The 16,916-nt window shown below is 49.7% G+C and overlaps 1 protein-coding gene and 1 long non-coding RNA gene across 2 annotated transcripts in view; both read right to left on the bottom strand.

Moving 5' to 3' along the window:
* The window catches only part of SNTB1 (syntrophin beta 1), a 108,961-nt gene extending 104,538 nt beyond the window's left edge, over positions 1-4,423 (bottom strand). Inside the window, exon 1 of the mRNA XM_083516768.1 lies at positions 3,544-4,423. Within this exon, the coding sequence (XP_083372894.1) occupies positions 3,544-4,189 (646 nt within the window). The 5' untranslated portion in view covers positions 4,190-4,423. The remainder of the gene's footprint in view (positions 1-3,543) is intronic.
* The window catches only part of LOC310713284, a 326,468-nt gene that overhangs the window by 265,685 nt on the left and 43,867 nt on the right, over positions 1-16,916 (bottom strand). The gene's annotated exons all lie outside the window — the stretch shown is intronic.

The following is a 16,916-nucleotide window of genomic DNA, read 5'->3' as shown; positions in this document are numbered from 1 at the left end:
TCCATAGTTTTCAAAGTTATGGAAGGAGGGGCAATTAAGACAAAGATTCCCATAATCTCTCTTAAAGGTAAAGGGACCCCTGACCATTAGGTCCAGTTGTGACCGACTCTGGGGTTGCGGCGCTCATCTCGCTTCATTGGCCGAGGGAGCCGGCGTACAGCTTCCGGGTCATGTGGCCAGCATGACTAAGCCGCTTCTGGCGAACCAGAGCAGCATAAGGAAACGCCGTTTACCTTCCCGCTGGAGCGGTACCTATTTATCTACTTGCACTTTGAGGAGCTTTCAAACTGCTAGGTTGGCAGGAGCAGGGACTGAGCAACGGGAGCTCACCCTGTTGTGGGGATTCAAACCACCGATCTTCTGATCGGCAAGACCTAGGCTCTGTGGTTTAACCCACAGCGCCACCCGCGTCCCTTATAAACTCTCTTGAGGGCTGACAATTATCATCTCTGTTCTCTTACCCCCAGTCTTCTCTAACATGGTGGCGTCCATATTGTGTTGGACTACAGCACCCACCATCCATGAATCAGCCACATTAGCTAAGCCCGTTGCGAGTTCTAGCCCAAAACAGCTGGAGGGTACTAAGCAGAAGTTTTGCACACCCAAAGTTGTGATTTCCTCAACTTTGGTCCACAGGGCAGTGCCCTTGCAGGAGAACACTGTTAACCTTTGCTTATCACACAGACTGCTCCTGCTCAAACAGAACACGCAGGACAACTTTGTCACTCATCTCTGATCGAGCTTTGAATCTAGAGTTGCACAACCCTGAATCTCTGTGAGTCTGGAGAGGGATGGGTGCTCACGTTTGTGACCCGAACGACTTCTCACAAGCGCCACTAAATCTTGCATGCTCCTATTTGGAAGGAAGCCTCACCTCGCGATTAAATATCACTGGGCCGTAAAACGGCCTCTTTCAAAATGTAGGAGGCCTGGAGGGTTTGTTGACAGCAGGGTAAAAAAGAAAACCGTTTTGCATGCAGCATATAGCACCTTCTTAGCCAATGCAGTTCCGAAATCTGCATTCACATTTTCAGTTGTGGGGGCGGACAGACACTTGTAAAAAGAGCTGAACTTTAGAGTAGTTTAAATGAACAGTGCTCCTCGGATATGAGGAAACAAAAAGTATCCAGCCAAGCTTGCTTTATCTACTACACACCTTGCCAGAAAGACCTGATCTGACCCACTGTTCTCTGTTTCAACAGATAAGATGGCAAAGTTCTAGAAGTTAACCCCTTACAGTATTAACTTACAAGGTGTCACACAGGGTTGGGGGGGGGGGGACAGCAGAGGGATCTTCCAAAAGCATCTCCCAATTGTCATCCTTTTTCTTTTTAAGTAAATAAATTAACAAACAAACAAACCCACCTCTCTTTACCTTTGGTGAAGCCCCTAATCCTGTTTTTCTAGATGTGATTGCAAATGGCTGTGAGAGGCTGTCAAACTTAACACTGAAGGTATCTTTGCTCAGCTGTTTCCCCCTATTCAGATGAAACAAATCCTCATGCTTTTGACACACACTGAGTCGTTTCAATATTCACATACGAAGGCTTGAAAATTCCTGTCTACCCTTGACTTTTGTCCTGGCATATTCTACCTCTAGAACAGGCATCCCCAACCTTTGGCCCTCCAGATGTTTTGGACTACAATTCCCATCATCCCTGACCACTGGTCCTGTTAGCTAGGGATCATGGGAGTTGTAGGCCAAAACATCTGGAGAGCCGAAGGTTGGGGATGCCTGCTCTAGACTGTCTCTCATTTCATTTTTTTTAAAATTTTATCTACTGATTATTTTGATATCCCTCCGAGGAGATAAAGACACAGCTGTCTTCCCTCCTCAACTTTATCCTCACACAACAATCCTGATAGGTAGGCTGAGCTGAGAGAAGGTTATTTGGCCCAAGGTCGCAAAGCGAGCTTCATAGCTAAGGGTGGGAATTTGAAACCTGGCCTCCAAGCATCCCAGTCCAGCAATCTAACCACCATACTATGCAAGGCAACATTGCACATAGAAACATGCAACTTTCCCCTAATTTTCCCCTCTCTCTTCTTTCTACAATCCAAAGCCAGAATCTGGAGTGAGCAATTGGGAGCAGAGGTTGCAAGGAGGGGGGGGGGGTTGCAGAGAGGACAACGCTGGGGGGGACCACACTTAACACTTTCCCTGCTGCCTGTTCTTCCTGCTCCAAAGAAGGCTCCACACATGCACAAACCAGGAACGGTTTCTCAGAGAGAAACAGAGAGGTCCTTTCCAATCTCAGTTTGTAGCACAATCCTATGTGTGTTTACTTGGTAGTAAATCTCATCCTGTTCTGTCAGGTTCATTTCTCCCAGGTAAGTGTGTGCTTAGGACTGCAGACTCCAATTAGGGGATTAGCCCCTAATTGTGTATTTTGCTTCAAGCCCAAACACCTTAATACAGCCAGGCAAAGACCACATGGCTCTCCTCACCTGCACAGTAATAACAAACCATATCCTAGGAACTTAACACCATAATGTGCTTTCAAGGCGGAGGCTCAATACCAGCAAGAGAATGATAAGAGATGCTCAACCAGCTCGGGTTAAGAAGTGTTAGTCCTGAAGCAGCAGTGGCGTAGCGTGGGTTGTCAGCACCCAGGGCAAGGCAAGTAATTTGCGCCCCCTAACCCTAACCCCCAGATGTTGCGCCCAATGCGGCCGGGCCCCCCTGCACCCCCACACTACGCCACTGTGCAGCAGTAGCTTCAAAACCCACCTTGCCACTTCCCAAAGGGCACCACGCACAGCAAAATCCAATGCCTTTCGTTTTTCTCATTTATTTTTATTATTACTATGTATCTTTAAAAGATAAACATTCAGCGTAACAAAGAACTTAAACCGGAAGCCTTTCTTTAGCACACACACACCCTTAGGGGGATGATCCACCACTCATTTACTCGTGAGCAAGCCCGCCAAACTTGTTGACTTGACAGGCAACAGGCTGCACCACGGGGGCGAGTATAGCAACGTTAGCCAAAGTGGGGCCCGCCAGATGTTGCTGGACTACAACTCCCATCATCCCTGGCCACGGCAAGTTGCGAGTGCAGCTGTATGTGGAAGGCCCCCACCCTGGCTACCGCCGAACACCACAGGCAAATACTATACCGTGGGTGTTTCTGCAAGCAAGCGCAGCCAGCTACTTTCCGATGCCCTTTCCGATGCCAACGGGCTAAATGCTTTGCAAAGTCAGAGCGGCGTCGGCGCGCGCGCGTACATTCCCACGCACCCCCCCCCCCCCAGCAGGTGGACCCGACGTTGCCCTCGGTCCGTCCCGGGTGCCTTTCACTCAAAGCGATTAAAAGCGCAAGAGCGCCTCTCGGCATGTGAAGAGCGCCTCTGGCGCACAGCCCAGATTTAAACCAAAAACAAGGCTTTCTCTTCATACACAGAACACACGCGCGCGAAGCGTTTCACGATTTGGGGGGCCAGGGCTGGGCGCTCCACCAGCTCACTATTCCCCCCCCCCCCCCGCGCGCCCCGTCTCTTTCTTAGGAAACTTTGCAGGACTTGGCCCTGTTAACCCCTTACCTTCCAGCGCCACCTCCTTGCCCGCCCTCTTGAGCGCTTGCACCGCTTCGTCGTGGGTGGCGTCGCGCAGGTCCGTGCCGTTGACGGCCAGGATGGCATCCCCGACGTAGAGCGCCTGGGTCTGGTCAGCGGCCAGCCCTTTGAAGATCTTGCTGATCAGGATGGGCATCTTGTTCTCCTTGCCCCCCTTGATGCTGATGCCCAGCCCGCCCATCTCCTGCTTGAGCACCTTGACGCACCGCTTCTTGTTGGAGATCGCTTCGGGGACTTGCTCGGGCAGGTCGGTGAAAGCCGTGCGCACCCCGCTCATCAAACCCGATTTAGGGCTCATGCCGCCGCCGCCGCCCCCCGACGGCGACTCCGGAGAACCCCCGCTGGAAAGGCTGCAGGCGGCCGAGGCGCCCCCCGACGCCGGACCCAGCGCTGCCCCGCTGCAGAAAGTCCCATTGCCGTTGCTGCCCGACGCCCCGATGCCGTTGTAGGCGGCGGCGGCTGGAGCGCCCCCCTCGTCGGCGCTCAGCACCAGCGCCTCGTCGCTCAGGCTCACCAGCACCCGGTGCCACCGGTCGCGCACCAAAACTTCCAGCGCGCCACTGCGCTGCACCCGGCCGACGCCGCCTCCCCCTCCGGCCGCCGCTACCGCCATCTTTGGAGCATTTCTCGAAGCACCATGTGATCGAGGGCGCGCACAGACAGGCGGACGGGCAAGGGAAGCGAAAGAGGGCGCGCGGAGGAGCCCGCAAGACTTCTCCTCGGCGCTCGAGCGAAAGAGAGAGAGAGAGGCGTCGAGGGCGAGGGAGGAGGAGGAGGAGGAGAGGGAGGGACCAGGGAGAGCCCCCAAGAGCTCCCAGCCTTGCAGCGTGGCGAGCCGAGGGGAGGAGCAGTGGGGAGAACCGGGCGTGGTGGGGGGGGGGAGAAAGGACGGACGGGGCGGGCGGAAGGAGGAAACTCCGGCGCAAGGGCGCAGGAGGCAGCCCGAGTTTGGAAACGGGCGCGCAGCTGGAGGCTTCGGAGTTGGTTAAAGCAGAAGGGCTCCCGCGCCGCCGGCCCGGAGAGATCAAGCATTTCCTGGAAGGGCAAAGCTTGTTTTTGTTTCGAGATTCTTGAGGTTTTCAGTTTTGCGTATTTTAGTGTGGGTGAGCCGCTTTGAGACCTAGGCGGTGGAAAGGAGTGAGTGTGTGTGTGTGTTTAACAGAACAAACATAAGTAAATATGTAGTTGGCTTCTTGAACAACAGAGTAGTTGGACTTCTTGAACAACAGAGTGTTGGACTAGATGGTCCTTTGGCCCAAAGGCATACCTAGGCTCCCTTGTGCCCTTGGCAAAGAGCCTTATGAGCGCCTCCAAAGCCGAGAGAGACCGTGGACAAGAAACTTCTCTCACCTGGCCTCCCAGAGCAATGGAGGAGCAGCCCAGGGAGCAGACAGGTGGGCAGGCTCATAGCCACTCCGAGACAGTGTGGAGAGGTGTGATTTGTGCGACCCCCCCCCCCTGCCCTCCGGCCTTCACCTTTGGCTGGGGCCAACCTGACCAACCCCTAGGTTGGGGTTTCCCAAACCTGGATCTCCAACTTTTTGGGACTACAACTCCTATCATCCCTGACCAATGGGGTCCTACTAGCTAGAGATGATGGGAGTTGTAGTCCAAACCAGCTGGAAACCCAAGTTTGGGAAACCCTGCCCTAGGTACGCTCCTGCCTTGGCCTGATCCAGCAAAGCTCTTCTCATGTTGTTTTATATAATAATAATATAGTTCCGGGGAACAACAGTTTGCACGTTATTGTTTTTGTTGGCCTTAACTAATGCAATAATTAGTACCTACCCAACTGTTACTTCTGGATTCTTTTTCCCACCGTTGTCATTATTCTTAACTGCCTCAGGTGTCTGGCACTGGCTCCCGAAAACCCAGTAAACTTCAGAGTTTGCCAGGCTCCACCCACAGCTTAGCAGATTCCACTGTCTCACAGTAGAAGCGTTCAAGCAAATGCCCTTATCCTCACACGCTGAGTGCTGTCTGAAAGTTGGCTACTGGCTGGCAGAGGGCTGGTGCTTCTAGATCAGGGGTCAGCAAACTTTTTCAGCAGGGGGCCGGTCCACTGCCCCTCAGACCTTGGGGGGGGGCAGACTATATTGGGGGGGGGAATGAACGAATTCCTATGCCCCACAAATCACCCAGAGATGCATTTTAAATAAAAGGACACATTCTACTCATGTAAAAGCATGCTGATTCCCGGACCATCCGCGGGCCAGATTTAGAAGGCGCTTGGCCGGATCTGGCCCCCAGGCCTTAGTTTGCCTACCCATGTTCTAGGTGCGCTCTTCTTGCAGGTAGTCACATGCTTGGCCGTCAGAGCCCTGAGTTTTCCCTTTTCTTTTTCCCTAAGGTAGATCTTGCATTTTGGGGGGTCCAGAAGCAGTCTGAGCACTCCTCTAGTCTAGGCCTGTAGAATAGATTTGCAGAGCCAACCTTAGCACCTGGGCAGCTGCTGCAGCTCCAGAACCCAGCTCTAGAATGCTCTTTGAAAGAATAAAGAATCAGTCCCAATGCTTCAAGCTGCGCAAGCTGCTAGTTTAATTTCCCACAGCAGTTTTGCTTCAGGGAATTGTGAGGAATTAATGCAGCAGCCTCCATCCAAATGGCACTACTGCTTGCTATTGTGCACCATTGATACTAGGCAAGTCCACCAGGGCCCAACAGCAGAGGAAGGGCTCATCAGAGGGCATGTTGCCTAGCCTCCTCAAATGGGGAGCCTGCCCCACAGGGGTGTTTGCATGTGTGAGTGTGCACATAAGCAGAACTTGTACTGTTAGAAAATTGAGGCTGGGCTATTATTAATATTCAAAATTATAATTATTATTACTACTACTGTTATATTTATATGTCACCCACCCAACTGGGTTGCCTCATCCAGTCTGGGCGGCTTCCAGCAAAATATGAAAACACAATAAAAACATCAAATATTAAAAACTTCCCTATAGACGGCTATCTTCAGATGTCTTCTAAAAGTCATATAGTTCTTTATCTCCTTGACATCTGGTGGGGTGGGGGGCACTACTACCAAGAAGGCCCTCTGTCTGGTTCCCTGTAACTTCACGTCTTGCAATGAGGGAACCGCCAGAAGGTCCTAGGAACTGGAACTCGGTGTCTGGGCTGAAAAATGGGGGTGGAGATGCTCCTTCAGGTACCCATGGCCGAAGAGGTTTGAGGCTTTAAAGTTCAGTAGCAACACTTAAATTGTGCTCAGATATGTACCGGGAGCCAATGTAGATCTTTTAGGACCAGTGTTATTTGGTCCCAGTGTCTGTCACCAGTCTAGCTGCCACTTCCTGGATTAGTTGTAGTTTCTGAGATGCCTTCAGAGGAAGCCCCTTGTAAGAGGGCATTGCAGTAGTCGAAATGACCAGAGCATGTGCCACTCTGGAAAGACAGTCTGCGGTCAGGTAGGGTCTCAGCTGGTGTACCAGGTGGAGCTGGGAAGATATCTGCCTTGGATTCTAGTTCAGCTGTAGAGAAGAGGCAAAGCGAAGGCTATTCCTACTATTTTGGTGAGAGTTCAGATCCATCACAAAGTATTGTAACATAAACTTCAGCCTTCAGCGAATTTTGTTGTTGGAAGCCAAACAAGCAATCCTAAAAATAAATGGTTATAACTGAAGTGTTGACATATCCTTAGTTACAGTGACATTCCATCCCTTCCCCTCCAGCCTGATTTGCTCTGCAAGTCTCTTTCAAGCATTGATTGTTTCCCAAGGCACCAAGGTGGCAAGTGTTTTTGTTTCCAGGAGGGGCTTTGGTTTGTTGCATTTTTATATATTTAATCAGCTGCATCTGTTGCTGCATTAAGAGGCACATTGCTTAAAAAGACCGGATCAAAGGTTGGGTGGTGGTTGTGACAGCAGCTGTTGAGCAAATTGGAATTCTTAGCATAGTAAGAGAGAAGACGAGAAACAATTCCACATGTCACCGCTTCCTTTGTCCGCCTGTCAAAGGGAAGGCTTGTCCAGAAAACAACGTACTGCTTACTCTGAGCTTGCCTGCTTCACTTTGCAAGAGCAGAAGAGCGAGCCCGAACTTCACCTAGAAGGCAACTCTCAACAAATTCTAGAGGCCGTTGGTTGACCAAATCATCCAAGGAAGGTTGAGGGACACAGAACCAGAATTTACTGTATTTTTTGCTCTATAAGACTCACTTTTTCCCTCCTAAAAAGTAAGGGGAAATGTGTGTGCGTCTTATGGAGCGAATGCAGGCTGCTCAGCTATCCCAGAAGCCAGAATAGCAAGAACCAGAACAATGACTTCCGGGTTTCGGTCATTTGGGAGCCAAAAGGTCCGAGAACTAGGCTGTTCGACTTCCAAGGTACGACTGTCCAGTCCTGGAAACACAGCTCTTGAAAAAAATTATATGATTGTTATTAGTGGTGGCAGGAAGAAACAATATATCACCTTCCACTAATATGATGTCTTCAGGTGATGTACACAATATAGTGAGAAGCTTTTTAAAAAGCAGTTAAAATCAGCACAGAAAATAACAGCAAATTAACTGGGAAAAATAGGAGACACAGCCATGGTATTCATCCTGCTGGGAAAGATTGCCAGAACAAAAATGTCTTCAGCTGCTTCCAGGAAGGACAGAGAATGAGCACCTGTTATGTCTCAACAGGAAATTGAATTCCACAGAACGGGGGGCAGCCAAACTAAAAGTATTGCTTGGAGTTGCTTAATACTGGCTCTTATGAATACGGAACATAGAAGTGCATTTACCACATTTCTTCTTACACTAGGTTTGGGCAATACAAGATGGTGGCCTGTAAGCAAAATGGAGACCCAGGCCCATTTTTCTGGGTGTGTAACCTCTTCCCCTCATTCTGTAGGTTGGCATTTGGCTAAAGGGAGTGGCTAAGGGAAATTCTCCTCATACTCCAGTATGAAGTGGCCAAGGGAAGCAGCTGCAGGAGTGAATCAACCAGTGGTATCCCCCGGAACAATGTGGGAAATGTTGGGATGCAACCCTTGGCTCACACACTGTGGCTAACACTGGTAGCCCCACAAACTTCTCATGAGCTGTGGTTGGCCAAGCTCCAGGTGGCCAATGGAAGCAGCCAATGCAGACCCTCTGTCATGGTCTGGTTCACGGGCGATCAAAGTCCCTGCTGGGGACGTTGGGACTGGGAGCAAGATGGCGGGGTAGGAGCAGGAATGGGAGTCCAGAAGCCAGGAGTCAGGAAGCCAAGGGTCCGAGGATCAAGAAGCAAGGAGTCATGAAGTCAGGGGTCCGAGGATCAAGAAGCAAGGAGTCACGAAGTCAGGGGTCCGAGGATCAAGAAGCAAGGAGTCACGAAGTCAGGGGTCCGAGGATCAAGAAGCAAGGAGTCACGAAGTCAGGGGTCCGAGGATCAAGAAGCAAGGAGTCACGAAGTCAGGGGTCCGAGGATCAAGAAGCAAGGAGTCACGAAGTCAGGGGTCCGAGGAGCAAGAAGCAAGGAGTCACAAAGTCAGGGGTCCGAGGAGCAAGAAGCAAGGAGTCACGAAGTCAGGGGTCCGAGGATCAAGAAGCAAGGAGTCACAAAGTCAGGGGTCCAAGGATTAAGAAGCAAGGAGTCACAAAGTCAGGTGTCCGAGGATTAAGAAGCAAGGAGTCACAAAGTCAGGTGTCCGAGGATTAAGAAGCAAGGAGTCACAAAGTCAGGGGTCCAAGGATTAAGAAGCAAGGAGTCACGAAGTCAGGGGTCCGAGGATCAAGAAGCAAGGAGTGACGAAGTCAGGGGTCTGAGGATTAAGAAGCAAGGAGTCACAAAGTCAGGTGTCCGAGGATTAAGAAGCAAGGAGTCACAAAGTCAGGTGTCCGAGGATCAAGAAGCAAGGAGTCACGAAGTCAGGGGTCCGAGGAGCAAGAAGCAAGGAGTCACAAAGTCAGGGGTCCGAGGATCAAGAAGCAAGGAGTCACGAAGTCAGGGGTCCAAGGATTAAGAAGCAAGGAGTCACGAAGTCAGGTGTCCGAGGATCAAGAAGCAAGGAGTCACAAAGTCAGGTGTCCGAGGAGCAAGAAGCAAGGAGTCACGAAGTCAGGGGTCCGAGGAGCAAGAAGCAAGGAGTCACGAAGTCAGGGGTCCGAGGAGCAAGAAGCAAGGAGTCACGAAGTCAGGGGTCCGAGGATCAAGAAGCAAGGAGTCACGAAGTCAGGGGTCCGAGGAGCAAGAAGCAAGGAGTCACGAAGTCAGGGGTCCGAGGATCAAGAAGCAAGGAGTCACGAAGTCAGGGGTCCGAGGATCAAGAAGCAAGGAGTCACGAAGTCAGGGGTCCGAGGATCAAGAAGCAAGGAGTCATGAAGTCAAGGGTCCGAGGATCAAGAAGCAAGGAGTGACGAAGTCAGGGGTCTGAGGAGCAAGAAGCAAGGAGTCACGAAGTCAGGGGTCCGAGGAGCAAGAAGCAAGGAGTCACGAAGTCAGGGGTCCGAGGATCAAGAAGCAAGGAGTCACGAAGTCAGGGGTCCAAGGATTAAGAAGCAAGGAGTCATGAAGTCAAGGGTCCGAGGATCAAGAAGCAAGGAGTGACGAAGTCAGGGGTCCAAGGATTAAGAAGCAAGGAGTGACGAAGTCAGGGGTCCGAGGAGCAAGAAGCAAGGAGTCACAAAGTCAGGTGTCCGAGGAGCAAGAAGCAAGGAGTCACGAAGTCAGGTGTCCGAGGAGCAAGAAGCAAGGAGTCACGAAGTCAGGGGTCCGAGGAGCAAGAAGCAAGGAGTCACGAAGTCAGGGGTCCGAGGATCAAGAAGCAAGGAGTCACGAAGTCAGGGGTCCGAGGATCAAGAAGCAAGGAGTCACGAAGTCAGGGGTCCGAGGAGCAAGAAGCAAGGAGTCACGAAGTCAGGGGTCCGAGGATCAAGAAGCAAGGAGTCACGAAGTCAGGGGTCCGAGGATCAAGAAGCAAGGAGTCACGAAGTCAGGGGTTCGAGGATCAAGAAGCAAGGAGTCACGAAGTCAGGGGTCCGAGGATCAAGAAGCAAGGAGTCACGAAGTCAGGGGTCTGAGGAGCAAGAAGCAAGGAGTCACGAAGTCAGGGGTCCGAGGAGCAAGAAGCAAGGAGTCATGAAGTCAGGGGTCCGAGGATCAAGAAGCAAGGAGTGACGAAGTCAGGGGTCTGAGGAGCAAGAAGCAAGGAGTCACAAAGTCGGGTCCGAGGAGCAAGAAGCAAGGAGTGACGAAGTCAGGGGTCCGAGGAGCAAGAAGCAAGGAGTGACGAAGTCAGGGGTCCGAGGAGCAAGAAGCAAGGAGTCACGAAGTCAGGGGTCCGAGGATCAAGAAGCAAGGAGTGACGAAGTCAGGGGTCCGAGGATCAAGAAGCAAGGAGTCATGAAGTCAGGGGTCCGAGGAGCAAGAAGCAAGGAGTCACGAAGTCAGGGGTCTGAGGAGCAAGAAGCAAGGAGTGACGAAGTCAGGGGTCCGAGGATCAAGAAGCAAGGAGTCAAGAAGTCAGGGTCCGAGGAGCAAGAAGCAAGGAGTCACGAAGTCAGGGTCCGAGGAGCAAGAAGCAAGGAGTCACGAAGTCAGGGGTCCGAGGATCAAGAAGCAAGGAGTCACGAAGTCAGGGGTCTGAGGATCAAGAAGCAAGGAGTCACGAAGTCAAGGGTCCGAGGATCAAGAAGCAAGGAGTCGAGCTGAACACAGCAAGGCAGGGAATGTGTTGCTGTGGCAAAGAGCTGAAGGGAAATGCTGACCTTATATCCCTTCCTGGCTCTTGCCACCAGGTGCTGTGAGTTATCAATCGGCCTCACCTGTGCGGCCATGTCTTGCCTGTTCAGAACCAACTTAGGAAGGCCCCAGTCCTGCAAAGTCCTACTGGTCACTGGGCCTTGCTCCTGCTCACACTCCTGATACCCGCACGATGTCATGCCAGGCTTGTGCATGACAAAACCAGGAGATTCTCAGCTTCTGCAGACAGTCTACGCATTGAACACTCATCCTGATTTGCTTGCACAAAACGTACACTGAGATTTGATTGTCTCAGGTCTGTCATCTAGGTTTCATTGGGATTTGTTTGTGGGGCGGTTATATGACAGCAAGCATTTGAGCTGGATTCGTTCCGATTTGCTTCCAGGCTGTTTACACAACTTCCTGTTAATCATTTGTTTATTCCGCACCATTCAATTCATATCCCCTACCTTTTCAGTTTCTTTTAAAAAGTGGTTATGTTACGTTGAGGCAACAGAGTGCTTTAATCCTCTTTGACTGCAGAAACCCAAATTTTCCAACTCTAATCCTTCCTGCAAAACACTGGCTGTCTGGGGATACCTCCAGAGAAAACAAAATCGCGCAAGTCTGCTGATCCACTATTAGAAAGCCACCCACTCTTTCTTCAGTTCATTAAAATGAAATTTCTAAGCAAATAGTGGTGGTAAAATAGTGGCTTGAGCACTGCAGGGGCCCCACCTCCCTAAGCGTCACAATTGCTCCATGAAGACTTTCTGAAGCGCAGATTCCTACCTACCAACCCCCTATGACATTTGGCAGCTCTCGATGCCACGTTTTGCAAAATGCCTCCTCCGACAAGTGACAGACGTCTCGCTGGCCGACCTTCTGGTTTTGACATGCGACGCAGACCACCCTTTGCCTTTTAAAAATGAACAGCTGCATGCCCCTGTTTCCCCCCTCTCCTGTCTCTACACGTCCTGCTGCCACCTGCCAAAAGACGGTGTGCCCGCCTACTGACATTTCTCAGCATTTGTTATGCCATATCTGCCTCTGCCTTGGGTGGGTGTGTAGGAACAACAAGAGTTCATTTTGTCTGTCTCTTGGCAATAGCACACAGAGTGCCTGCCAGCGTATTGTTTATTTCTCCTCTGAGGCAAATCTCTTCTTCAAACGGTATTCATGATTACGTTTGTACCATGTAACAAGCAGGGGTTCATTTGTAAAAGAGAAATGTTGGAGCTCCTATACAGTGGTGTTGCGTGGGTTGCCAGTGCCCCGGGGCAAAGCAAGTCTTGCACCCCTTAACCCACGGTACCTGTCAGGGCCAGGCGGCAGTGGTGATGGTGGGGAAGGGTCTGCCCAGCAAAAAGAGGGAAATGGACAGTGGCAGCTGTCATTTATTTTATTAATATAAATTATTTCATGAACTTTTTACACCACTTGATTGCTTCGTTTTTGTTTTTTAAAAATAAAACCCGCAAAGCAGTTGAGCCCGGATAAACAGCCCCTCTGCCCCACGCCCCAACGCTACACAACAGCTTCTATATAGCTTTGGAAATGGGTTATAATAATATTATAATAATTTATTAGTTATACCCCGCCCATCCGGCTGGGTTTCCCCAGCCACTCTGGGCGGCTTCCAGCTGAATATTAAAAACAATACAGCGTCAGACATTAAAAACTCCCCTAAAGAGGGCTGCCTTCAGATGTCTTTTAAAAGTAAAATAGTTGTTTATTGCCTTGACATCTGCTGGGAGGGCATTCCACAGGGCAGGCGCCACTACCGAGAAGGCCCTCTGCCTGGTTCCCTGTAACCTCACTTCTCGCAACGAGGGAACCGCCAAAAGGCCCTCGGCACTGGACCTCAGTGTCCGGACTGAACAATAGGGGTTCCTTCAAGTATACAGGACCGAGGCTGTTTAGGGCTTTAAAGGTCAGCACCAACACTTTGAATTGTGCTTGGAAACGTACTGGGAGCCAATGAAGATCTTTCAAGACCAGTGTTATGTGGTCTTGGCGGCCGCTCCCAGTCACCAATCTAGCTACCACATTCTGGATTAATTGCAGTTTCCAAGTCACCTTCAAAGGTAGCCCCACGTAGAGTGCATTGCAGTAGTCAAAGAACATGCACCACTCTGGCGAGACAGTCTGCGGGCAGGTAGCGTCTCAGCCTGTGTACCAAATGGAGCTGGTAAACATCTGCCCTGGATACAGAATTAACCTGTGCCTCAGACACATGGCCTCCATGGCTCTCTGTCCCTTGGGAGTCTCCCTGTGTCACATCCTCTCCACAGCCTCACCCTTCGCTGGCCCTACTTTTGTTGATTCAAATTACAATAAATGAGATTCCGACTAAACATTATGAAGAACTTCTTGACAAGTAAGTGCTGTTTGCCAGTGCAACTAACTAGCTTGGAAGATTGCAGATGCTCTTTCATTGAAGGTTTTTAAACAGAGGTCAGATGACCATCTGCCACGGATTCTCAAGCTGTGATTCCTGCATTGCAGCTGGTTTGACTAGGGTCTCTTCCAACCAGTGGTGTAGCGTGGGTTGTCAGCACCCGGGGCAAGGCAAGTAATTTGCGCCCCCTAACCCGTGGATTCGCGCCCCCTAACCCTAACCCCCAGATGTTGCGCCCGGTGCGGCCAGCCCCCCCTGCACCCCCCACGCTACGCCACTGCTTCCAACGCTACAATTCTATGTTTCTATGATTCTACTTCCTACACTACTTCTCTATTTTCATCAAAGAAATGTTGGAGGGTATGGAGTTCTGACCCCTAAGCCAAGGAGACAAGTAACTATACAATTTTTAGAAGGCATCTAAAGGCAGCCCTGTATAGGGAAGTTTTTAATGTTTGATGTTTTACTGTGTTTGATGTTTAAATTTGTGGGAAGCTGCCGAGAGTGGTTGGGGCAACCCAGTCAGATGGGCGACACAGAAATAACAAATTAGTAGTAGTAGTGTATAGGGAACCCGTGTGGATTCTCATGAATCAGTGTCATTCGATTCCAAGAGAATGGGAGCCAGTAAGTTTTCACTAGTTGAAAATTCTGAGCAAGGGTCGCCCCAGGAAAAGCACATTGGAATCATCTAGCCAGGGAATGGACTATATCTCTTCATGAGTGGCTGTAACCAGCAAACTGGGTGTAGCTGATAATAAGCACTTTATGCCTTCCCAAGCCTACAGTGAGAAAGATGGATCAAGCCCCCAAGCTATGCACCTTCAAAAAAAGTGCAGCCTCATGCGGAACAGGCCATCTACTCAACTCCCAGACTCAAAAAACCGCCAGTCCACCTCCATCTTATTCATTTGGCCCTCATCCAGCCTACTGCTCCCTGCAGGCAACAACCTCACATCTGCAAAGCCTCACCTGTGAGCAATAAATACCTGTGGCCATACCTCCCTTCAGTGAACACAGCATGAATCGTCTTGAGATCATTTACGCTAAAACTGGAAGTTCAAGCTTAGAAGCACTATGCACCCAGCAATGCTAGAAAATTAATTATAACCAGTTTCAAGTGATTGGACTTTCTTGATTGCTATATTCAGTCCCTATAATTAGGGAGTTATAGGTGATGCAACTAATCATGGCTTTTAGTAGAATTTTAATTGCGTCTACTTTCATCCATGGGAGTGGTTGGAACTTGGAATGTATAAAGATGCACAATGAATATTCCCCCCCCCCCCGTGGTGTAGATGTGAAAACCAGAACACAAAGACTGATTGTTGTCCAGATTCCCTGCCCCCCACATTATGTTTTTAAAAATGTTCTGTATCTTCTGCAATGGTTAGGTTACCATTTCGTTTAATAGCCCTTTGAACTTGTTTAGTGCCTTAATGTTTGTAACTTTCTTTTCCCTTTTTCTAATGGCACCGTTTTTTCAAAATCCAGACATCAACATACAAAACATCTTTTTTTTTATTAAAAAAAAGTCATTTGTTTGAAACTGAGATACTCTAAAAATATCCCTACAAAATCAGCAATAAAGCAGTAACTACAGCTAATTATAGACCCCCCAAATAAAGATATAGCAAGCACGTGACATAACAGAATCAAACTTCAAAGCTGGTTATGCATCTGTCAGTGCAAGCATATATTGCTTTGCATTTCTGAGGCTTTGATGCTGTCTATCAAGTTATCTGACAGACTTAATAAATAGACTCTGGGTAAAAAAGAACAGGAAGCCTCCAATTCAACACTACAGGGGCAGGGAAAAGCAAAAAAATGGGGAGTTGAGGAGGGTCAGTTGGGGCAGGTGAGAAATGTCCCTATTTTCATTTGAGGAACCTTGGAGGGTATGCTTGTGATCATTATGTACCACTATGTAAGGAAGTACAGTGGTACCTTGGGTTAAGAACTTAATTCGTTCTGGAGGTCCGTACTTAACCTGAAACTGTGCCACTGCTGCACAATTTCTGTTCTCATTCTGAAGCAAAGTTCTTAACCCGAGGTACCATTTCTGGGTTAGCGGAGTCGGTAACCTGAAGTGTCTGTAACCTGAAGCGTCTGTACCCGAGGTACCACTGTATAGGGAATTAGAAATGTAGATTGATTACGGTATTTGTTAAATTGTAGGATTTATTGGGCACATGGTGGTTAATTAGTTAATTACTGGGACCATAGGATGTGTGTAATTTGTTTCTATATCATTAGTCTTTGCTTATCTGCTTGCTTAAGTGACGTTTTGATTAGTCTCATCATAGGTGACATTCTAATCTGATGACTTCTTCCTTCCTTGTACAGTGGTACCTCGGGTTAAGAACTTAATTCATTCTGGAGGTCTGCTCTTAACCTGAAACTGTTCTTGACCTGAGATACCACTTTAGCTAATGGGGCCTCCCGCTGCCACCGCGCCACTGGTGCACGATTTCTGTTCTCATCCTGAAGCAAAGTTCTTAACCCGAGGTACTATTTCTGGGTTAGCGGAGTCTGTAACCTGAAGCGTATGTAACCCGAGGTATCACTGTAGTGCCTTTTAGTTTAGGTAAATTGAAGCCTTCTCAGCCTTGGCAGTGTGCAGTAAAGACATGTTCTTCCAAGCGGCAATTAATCGCTTGCAGATTTGATTGCATGGATTGTGTTTGCGTCTGGCTTCCAGCCTAGCTGCTCCAACGAGAAAGTGTTGCTTGCCCCTCTCCCATAGCTTCCTATCATGGGAATTCTCACCAAATAAATGCCTTCTCCGGAGCACCCCCCACCATCTAACAGAAGGCATCATGAATGCTGTTGACCCCAACCTTGCAGCCAATCTATTCCTTTGGTTGTTGGAATATTTGCTCATTGTCAGAGGTGCAAACTTGAATAAAATATTGGAGGCCCCAGGTAAGCCTCACTCTGCATAATCAATCACAAGACATGGGGCACAGAGACCATTTGAATGCCCATCCATTGGGGGAGGGGCAGCCCCCTCAACTATTTTATGGGAGGGGGTGAAGGGACCTCTGCCATTAGGAGTTGGCTCTTATGCTCATCACGGAATAGCAGTTCACAGCCCCATTTCTCAGACCCACAGTCTGATATATGCTTCTAGCACTAAAGGGACCCCTGACCATTAGGTCCAGTCGCGGACGACTCTGGGGTTGCGGCGCTCATCTTGCTTTATTGGCCGAGGGAGCCGGCGTACATCTTCCGGGTCATGTGGCCAGCATGAATAAGCCGCTTCTGGTGAACCAGAGCAGCGCACG

This window comes from Podarcis liolepis (genome assembly GCF_965112155.1).
Source record: "Podarcis liolepis genome assembly, chromosome: 8".
Lineage (NCBI taxonomy): Eukaryota > Metazoa > Chordata > Lepidosauria > Squamata > Lacertidae > Podarcis > Podarcis liolepis.
This window is presented reverse-complemented; position numbering and strand designations above follow the sequence as displayed.